The sequence below is a fragment of the Hyperolius riggenbachi genome, chromosome 3 (genome assembly GCF_040937935.1).
Source record: "Hyperolius riggenbachi isolate aHypRig1 chromosome 3, aHypRig1.pri, whole genome shotgun sequence".
Classification (NCBI taxonomy): Eukaryota; Metazoa; Chordata; class Amphibia; order Anura; family Hyperoliidae; genus Hyperolius; species Hyperolius riggenbachi.
In genome coordinates, this window is record NC_090648.1 from 107,807,498 (window position 1) to 107,817,152 (window position 9,655).

At 44.5% G+C, this 9,655-nt stretch overlaps 1 protein-coding gene across 1 annotated transcript in view; it reads right to left on the reverse strand.

Annotated features, from left to right (window-relative positions):
- Positions 1–9,298, reverse strand: part of GOLGA7 (golgin A7) — a 30,983-nt gene extending 21,685 nt beyond the window's left edge. The window contains exons 1-2 of the mRNA XM_068274737.1: positions 9,194–9,298; positions 3,422–3,547 (exon numbers count right to left, since the gene is read on the reverse strand). Of these exons, the coding sequence (XP_068130838.1) occupies positions 3,422–3,535 (114 nt within the window). The 5' untranslated portion in view covers positions 3,536–3,547; positions 9,194–9,298. The remainder of the gene's footprint in view (positions 1–3,421; positions 3,548–9,193) is intronic.
- Between the last annotated feature and the right edge of the window lie 357 nt (positions 9,299–9,655).

The following is a 9,655-nucleotide window of genomic DNA, read 5'->3' on the forward strand; positions in this document are numbered from 1 at the left end:
CTGTGTCAGCGCAATCCTTTCACGAGATACAATGAAGATAAAGCGCAGGCCAACCTTCCAAAAGCTCCAAACTAAATACACAGTTCTGCAACATTCGAGGAAAAAATAAACCTTGCAAATCCCATCCTGAGCACAGTGGCCGAGGCCTGACTGCAAATGAACGCGCTTACCTGACAGATGATATGCCGTGCATAAAATGTGGAAACTACATTCCTGTCCATATCACCCACACACAAAACTGAATGTCCACATCGCTGCCAGGAATATTAGTGTCAGACATTTTTAAAATCTTCATAAATCTCTGTAGAAGGCAAACATAGCTTCTAAAACAGAGCTGCAACTATACCAGCAATGCACAAAGAAGCTCTTTAAAGGGAAGGTCCAAGCAAAAAAAAAAATGAGTTTCACTTACCTGGGGCTTCTACCAGCCCCATGTAGCCATCCTGTGCCCTCGTAGTCACTCACTGCTGCTCCAGTCCCCCGCTGGCAGCTTTCTGACCTCGGAGGTCAGGGCCGCATTGCATACATTTTTACGCATTCCAGCTAGTGCAGGAACAAAAATGTATGCGTTGCACCACTAACGCGTAAAAATGTATATGTTAATGTTCCTGCACTAGCGAGAATGCGTAAAAATGTACGCAATTCGGCCCTGACCTCCGAGGTCAGAAAGCTGCCAGCGGGGGACTGGAGCAGCAGTGAGTGACTACGATGGCACAGGATGGCTACATGGGGCTGGTAGAAGCCCCAGGTAAGTGAAACTCATTTTTTTTTTTTGCTTGGACCTTCCCTTTAAAGTGTAACTGTGGCATAAAATAAAAAAAAAAAAATCAATTCTTTATTTTTATCTGGTAAATAAGTAATGAGGATGCTAACCAGGCAATCCAAAAGATAAAATCACGATTACCTTTCTTGTTGATAAATGATCATTCCCCAATTTACTCGACTCTTATTTGGTACACAAAAAAGAAGTTGCAGAGCATGCTGGGTTGTCCTTTAATACTTCTCTACTTCCCTGCAGAATTAACTAATGCAGCCTGATTGGCTGAAGCCTCTTTCCCTCCCGTTTTCCCCTCCCACACCTCTGTTCCTCTCCGATTGGCCAATATCATGCTGAGACAAGGCACTTTATAGGGAAGGGCGGGCAAATCAGGCAGAGGAGAGTAAGGGAGGAAATGACATGGATTGGCTTCAAAACAGCCACAGTTAATATGGGAAATGCTGAGAAGGATTCTCTTTTTTTTACTGTAGAAAAGTCACTAAAATCAAAACGTGGACAGTGCAATACATATGTTACGCAAGTAGAGCAAGTATTTACTTATATACTGTATGTTTTTTTTTTATTTCTGAGGTAGTATGGCTGACAGCTCCTCTTTAAAGCTTAGCAAGTGGCTTAATTTAAAGTAGGGGACCAGGCTAGTGCTGACTTGTTCAGTACGTCCCTGAATGTCTGATTTACCAGAACTGCTATGTTCTGTAGTATAGTGGGAATGCTACCCCCCAATACCATCCTTACAGCAAGATACAGACTTCGTACTTTGGTTTGTTTTTTTGGTGTGTCATATAGCACTGGTGTGAATACACACTGGCCTCAATAGGGAACTTGAACAGCAGTGGTTCCAGGTGATGCTTTCAGTGTGAATGAGCAATAAATCCAAATTATTATGTCTCAAATTAACTGGCTTGGAACCACCGATAGTTAAAACTATGCCGCACTTGTGGCTGCCTAATCCTGATGTGGCATAGTTTTAATGCTAGTGGCTACTGAGCATGAGACTCATGTCAACGCCAGCACAGATCTCTGCTTCTAAAGACAGAGGAGTTCTGAGCATTAATCAGGAGCAGTTTTCATTGGCTCCTGGCCACCTGATCACTGTGAGCCAATCACAGTGATTAGGAAGTAAAAAACTGAAAAAAGCCCAAGGTCCTTAAAGGGACTACCACCTCCAGTAAACATGGGGTGAAGGATGATGTCCCAGCCATCGTATTTAGAATTACCTTATATACTCACGTATAAACCTAATTTTTCAGCACAAAAAATGTCCTGAAAAGTTACCCTCTCGGCTTATATGCGAGTCAGTGGAGCAAAAAAATGTTGCTGGCAGAGGAGTATGGATCATCCACTAGTAATCCTGCTCTTGCCAGCAGGCTCACTGATGTGCAGAGTGCGCTGCTTAAGGCTACCTGTGTCCCCTGGCTTATAGAGTGGAGTGTGCAAGAAGTGCAATGATCAGAGATACTTCTTGTATGACAATCGCTGTGTCTCATATCTATGACGAGTGGCATCTTGAGACAAAGCTGTATCATCCTTGGGGCACATCTGCGTATGGTGAGAGAGGAGGACTTATACTGGGGGAACATCTGGCTACTGTAGAGGGGGCTATACTGGGGAAGGGGCTTATACACAAGTCAATCACTTTTTCCTGGTTTCTGAGGGAAAAGTGGGTACCTCGGCTTATCTGCGGGTTGGCTTATATGCGAGTATATACAGCATTTCATTTAATCCTCCTATAAGATCCCTGGGGTAACCAGAAGAAAGGATGCAGAAATTATTTTTTAAACCTGGAACTGAATTGTAAGAGTGTTAAAATGTTCACATTGAGGTCTTGCAGTGCAATGTAACAGACAATTTAATGTGCAGTAAAGCACTGCAATAGTAAGTCTGTGCGGCGTTCAGAGTGCTTCTGGTGCAGCCCGATCTATCAGCCTTCGGTAACCCAATGTGGTGCACGCTGTGCGTTACAGCAGAACGAACATTTTACCAGTGGCAGTGAAGCATGCTTCTCATTGACTGTATGACTTCTCAATGTCGCGTTCCCATTTTACAGGGAACGTAACACAGCTCCTCACTGAGCCTGGGCTCACACTTGCTGAAGTTTGTGTGGTGGACGGTCACAGCAGGTCCAATGTACGATCCACTGTACCGTCCCATTTCTTCTCACGCCATTTGTGACCGTTGTAATGGACATGTCATAGATAGTATTGCTATCTATGACACGCCCACATTCCGTCCATTGTCCACAAACGTGGTGCACGGTTTGGACTTTGCATTCCGTTACTGCAACAGACATGGACACAACTGACGTGTGAATGGATCACACAGGATCTGTCGACGTTTGCTGGTCCATTGTAGAAAACAGATCAATCTGAAGACTAGTAGTGTAAAGGCCCATCTACACTATACAACTTTTTGTGCGATTCGATTCATCGATTCGATTAAATCCGACATGTCCGATCAGGATTCGATTCAATTTGCTGTTGTTTTGCAATGGCAAATTGAATCGAATCCCGATCAGACATGTCGGATTGAATCGAACAAAAAATTGCATGGTGTAGATGGGGCTTAAACCTAGCCTTAAAAGGCAAATTGTATGCTAATAGGGAGCAACAGCAAGAGCTGACACACAACTGCTCATATACATACCCGGGTCTCCAGCTCAGATGGGAACTTTGTCTGGAACTGACACAATGTGCCATTGGTGTAGTCCCGCTGGATGAACACTTTACTGGTCACACCCGCCTGCGGTCTCATTGCCATAAATGGCACGATCTGTAGGCAGAGATGGGAAAATGCAGCCATTAGCGAAACCACAATCTTTAAAATATGCAGTTGACTCAACTCCATTTGAAAATGAATGTGCTCCGAATCAGCTGTCAGCAGGTATGGGAAAATCCTAATCTAACCTGAGAAGTTACCTAAAGCTTGGCACACACTTTCAATCAGAGATGTGATCCCCCTACATGGCAAGTGTATTTTGAACGGTTTCTGCTAGATTTTATCAGAAATCTATGGAGCACCGAGCAGACAGCTAACATTGCACTGCTCAATGCAATGCTCCGTTATGGGCCATTCATCGATCCCTTTCTCGATCAAAAAGAAATTAAATTGGAAATTATCAAGCTACGGGGAATTTTGTCTGAAACGGACACAAGGTGCCACTGGTGTAGTCCAGCAGGATGAAAACTTTACTGGTCACACCCGCCTGTGGTCTCATTGCCATAAATGGCAGGCGAAGTTCCCATCATTATTTAAAATACTGCATGAGTTTATAAAATCTTCATGAATGGTAATGTAGTTTTTCGGATTACCGCATGAGTGACACTCTTAGTGATTTTAGTTAAAAATCCAAAATCTGTCTGCCGCCCGTGCCGAGCGCTAGCGAGCTCCAGGCGGTGGACGGGAGCAGCTGAGAGATTATGAATTCTCCGACCCTGAGCTGCTCATGGAAAAGAGGCCCTAAACACTGAATGCAGTAATTTACTGACCATTTTTTACTGAACATGCCATTGTGAATGGAAGCCTATGCATAAATATGATAAAGTCTGGACACCACTGCGTACTAATTGCTTCTGATCACCCTTCTTTGTATAATACTCATACTACCTTACTAGTATTAGAACTGGAGAGGAGGAGGCGCCCCAGAAATGCCAATGAGTAATATAAAATGGCTTACCTCTAATGCCTGGTACACACAATGCAATTTTCCATCACATTGAAGGTATTTCCAATCCTTTTTTTTTCTGATTCCCTTCTATACAAAATCGATCAGAAAATCAATCAAAATTCAGATTGGACCTGTCGGAAATAATGGTTTCGACCATCAATCTGACAGAAAATTGCATTGTGTGTACCAGGCATCAAAAGGACAGAGTTAGGTAATTAAATGTATTGCAGTTCAGACGCTAACGAGATCCCAAGAACCTGAGCGAGGACGGGATTCCCTCACTTGCGATTATACTGTGATTGCTGGTCTTGAAACCGTTGTCTGGATCATCCAAACCTAACCTTGCATGGACACAAACCATCACTGCGACATACACCAGAAGGGGCTCCCGGGGTCTGATTTTTTTCCTAGTCTTCTCCTTGTCTATGGATCCCTCAGGGGTACCACACAACCCTTTACCTTTCAAGGATGTCCTGGCAACTGTGTTGGATGCCACTCAGAAAATGTAATTTCCTACCTTCAAGCCTTTCTGATTTCCTTCTTTACTTACCTATCTGCCCCCTTTCTCTATGATGCTCTTTTCATAAGACACTAAGATTTATTGTCTCTCTGGAAATTATTACTTTGTGTAAAGCCCAATCTACACGTTACGATTCTTTGTGCGATTTGATTATGATTCTTTTTACGATCCGATTAAATCCGACATATCCGATCGGTATTTGATTCAATTCTATTTGCCATTGCAAAACAATGGCAAATCGAATTGAATCCCGATCGGACATTTCGGATTTAATCGGATCGTAAATAGAATCGTAATCGAATCACACAAAGAATCGTATGGTGTAGATTGGGCTTAAAATACAAGGTCCTGATCCCTTGGGGTAGATCCACTCAGATGACTGATTAAACTGTTTCCCAGATCTTTGAAAGGCATTTTGGCAACCAACATGCTTGCCTTGTTCCAGTACGGCTGTTTTGTTATGAAACCAAGGCTCTACTTATAAGTCTACATAAGGTTTAATGTTCACTTCTGGTTAATGGTAATTTAGGTTTACTTTTGAATTAAACACCTGTTAATGTTGATAAATTTGAATATAAACAATTGGCATCCACATAATGCATGCATATAAATAATCGCGTGTTTGTCCATCACTCGAAATGACCAATTTCAACGAAACCTAGTATACAGATCTGCGCAGAAAAAAAGTGGAATCAACGCATCACCAGGCCGCCTCCGAATGGCATCAGCTCAGAGATGCGCTGAGCCCCCCCAGATACTACAAACGCACCTTGAACCCAAACAGAGGCTCTGCATATACACCAAAGAAAAACTAACAAGTGGGAGCAGCTGACCAGAATTAAATCAAACATAGCAAAGAAATGAACAGCGCTACTTAAAAACAGATGAATGCTTACCTGCAAAAAAGTGCAGACCCCACTCATGGGATACAAATACACAATGAGCACACATACAACCTGTCTACCACTTGGAGGATGTTAGTTTCCACTAACACCTTGCATGCAATTTGTTAGGTACTCGTCCCTCCCACTGTCGAAGAAGTCTTTCCTCCATGGGAGAGGACCTAACACTAACTAAATCCTACCTATGCATATGCATAGCCTGGGCGCGCTACCAGTAAATTTAAGAATTGCGCAGAAAAAGTGGAATCAGCGCATCACCAGGCCGCCTCCGAATGGCCTCAGCTCAGAGATGCGCTGAGCCCCCCCAGAGACTACAAACGCACCTTGAACCCAAGGTGCAGGTAAGCATTCATCTGTTTTTAAGTAGCGCTGTTCATTTCTTTGCTATGTTTGATTTAATTCTGGTCAGCTGCTCCCACTTGTTAGTTTTCCTTTGGTGTATATGCAGAGCCTCTGTTTGGGTTCAAGGTGCGTTTGTAGTCTCTGGGGGGGCTCAGCGCATCTCTGAGCTGAGGCCATTCGGAGGCGGCCTGGTGATGCGCTGATTCCACTTTTTCTGCGCAATTCTTAAATTTACTGGTAGCGCGCCCAGGCTATGCATATGCATAGGTAGGATTTAGTTAGTGTTAGGTCCCCTCCCATGGAGGAAAGACTTCTTCGACAGTGGGAGGGACGAGTACCTAACAAATTGCATGCAAGGTGTTAGTGGAAACTAACATCCTCCAAGTAGTATACAGATCCCTTAGTGCCTGGGAAGATATGTTCTCATGGGTGTCACGCCCCCCCCCCCGCCCAGCACACTTAGGCAGAACCATGAATAGCCAATCAGATTTCTCCGGCTGATGTGAACATTTAGAAGGCCACATTCTCACAGTAATAAAGCCAGAGTCCTCAAACTTGGCACATATGATCACTTGGTGACCAAGATAATAAAATAAGGGAAAGAGGGCAGAGCATAAAACAGCCAATCAAATTTCAGCCAATCATTTTAAAAATGGGAAAATGTAAGCTGCAGCCTTTAGTGGATTGTTAATCGCAGGGTTCTCAAACTTGGCACAGCTGGTCATTGGGTGGCTGGGATTATTATTCAAGAAAGTAGGGGGGGGGGGGCTACAACAGCCAATCAAAATTCACCTATTTATTTCCAAGGGGAATATTTAAAATTGTTGCCATTCTGAAACTGTTAATGGCTGACGCCTCAAACCTGCTACAGTTGGTCATTGGGTGACTCATATTTAAATTCCGAAAAGGAAGCGGAGCCTCAAACAGCCAATAAGATTTGTTTGATTGATAAGCAGCTTCTATTCACACATTATTGATGCAAAGGACCCCAATGTCATTCCGCTTGCCTTCATCAATGCCTTCATTCATTGACCCTCAAACCTCCTCTACAAGAGTTTGTTGAAGAGTGCGCACGGCTGGGCTCGTGTCTGAAAACGTGCAGCCGCACTGCACACGACACCTAGAGCCTTCACAGTAGCTTCGTGCCAATCCAGCTCTGCTTATTCTGTTGAGCGGCTTCTGCGCGGCCGTGCCAGTTCATGAATGGAAGTGCGGCCAAAACTTCCAGTTCTGGATCAGTGGTTTTGAGGAGAACGTGGGAAGATTCAGAGGCTTCCCTCTACAAGGTAAGTATGTGGCTTTCTCTTCTTTTAAAAGTCACAGGTCTTTTAAAAAGGAACTCCTATCTGACAACTGAATACAACCATACATCTAGGCAGGGCTGTAGAGTCAGAGTCGAGGAGTTGGAGCAATTTTGGGTACATGGAGTCAGTGGTTTCCATAAACTGAGGAGTTGGATGATTTTTGAACCAAATCCATAGCCTTTGTAAAAATTGGTCTAAGGTGTCGGAGTCGAGGAGTCAGAGCAATTTTGGGTCAGAGGTTTCATAAACTGGGGAGTTGGATGATTTTTGCACCGACTCCACAGCCTTACATCTAATGAGGATGGGCAGATTCGACCAAGAGACAAATCTCTCTCTCTGATCGAATCTGATTAGAGATCTGTTGGCTGCCCATACACTGCAGGCTGTTGGATCAGGAATCAGCCTTGTAACACCACCTCAATAAATGTAAAATCTCCCTCCCACCAATGTGGTATACTTTACCTCCCCATGTCCACCTCTGGCTCCAAGCTCTGTCTGCAATCCACGCACACACACACCTCACATGGTTGCTGGCGTATACATTGGCACGTGTGACGTCACACACGTGCCCATGTTACTCTGTCAACCACATGGGGCATGTGTATACGGATTGAGGACAGAGTCCAGACCCAGCAGCAGACTGACAGATAAAGTATACTGCGCATTTTCCATTAACGAGCACAGTGGCGGGAGTTTCGTTGCTTGCCGTTACCGCTGTGACCACGACAGGCGGACACCTTGCAGCTTGTTCGATCGATACACGTGGCTAATTTCAGCCTGAAATTGGTTGCATAGTCTATCAGGCATGCTCTTGGAGACACCGATTTTCCGTTCGCTGAGTCAATAGATGTATGGCCATCTTTACTAATCAGTAATTAGGTTATCAATATCTGAATCTGATTTGACTCCGATCAAAGATCTAGTTCTGTCCAAGGGAATACAGCTTCTTGTAGAGCAACAGATTGCTCTAAATTCAGAATCGAATTGATCCCTATTTGCTTACACACACACACACCAAAAGAACACATCGATTCCATTAATCTAATCAAATTAGATGGCAGCTTTCTGTTTTAGGGCCCGAATGATTATTTATGATCATTATTACCATTGAATTGGACGATTGAGCGTTCAAACAATTGTAATGTCAGTGGCCACTTTCATAACCATTTACCGGGAGGAAGTTGGCATCATCTGTGGACTTTTAAATGCAGCCACCTGACCACTCTCTCCCGCTTCCTCCCCCTGGCAATGTGAACACCCCCAGCGTCTTACTATAATAGGAGACACAAAAAACCTATACGTTTTCCTTAGATTTCAGCTAACTGAGGAGGATCCCGGCTGAAATATAACAGATCCAGCATACTGGTGCCATAGCAGCCCATAGGGGCCCTCCCTGTACAGCCCCCACATCTGTCATCCCCATCAGTGCTGAGTGTGAGGAAGTCAACAGAAAGCCACCCCGGAAATGTAAAGAACGTGCAGGTCCAGTCCGTACGGTGAGCCATCCCGGGACCACAGCTGAGCCCCTCTGTCTCACACAGCAGCCCCACTATGAGCAGGAAATCCCCATCACTGTCACAGTCACCAGCAGCGCCTGTCACACGCAGCCAAGGCAGTGTGAGCACACAAGCAGCCCCGGTCAGCTGGAAAATAAGCGATCGGCAAATATTATGCCCAACTCACCCACTTCCGTTTACGGGATCCAGTTTATGCTTCACGACAGTCGTAAAGAGGGCGAGAGGCGAGCCCAGGGGCACGTGACCAAACGAGACACGTGACCGCTGAGATTTTCTCAGCCGAGGCGTGTGACGTCATAGGTCAGCATAGCTGGCTGCTCAGCGCTGAGGGATGCGAGGCTTGCTGGCTGTCACTAGGCTGCTGTCTGCGCATGCCTGGCTGACGTTTCAAAGTAGCATAGCTCCCAACTTTACTTTTTTTTAAGTAGGGACAGTCCCTCTACGCCATGGAAATTAAATCCCCCTGTCCCTCTTCACCCTTATTTGTCCCTCTTTCAGGACTGATGTACAGATTCGTGTAAATATATATTTACTACTGAAAAATGTGTTTGACTTTAAACTTTATTGTCATATAAATTGTTATACAGTATTATTAAATGTTAAAATGAAGGAAGCCTACTGATGATAC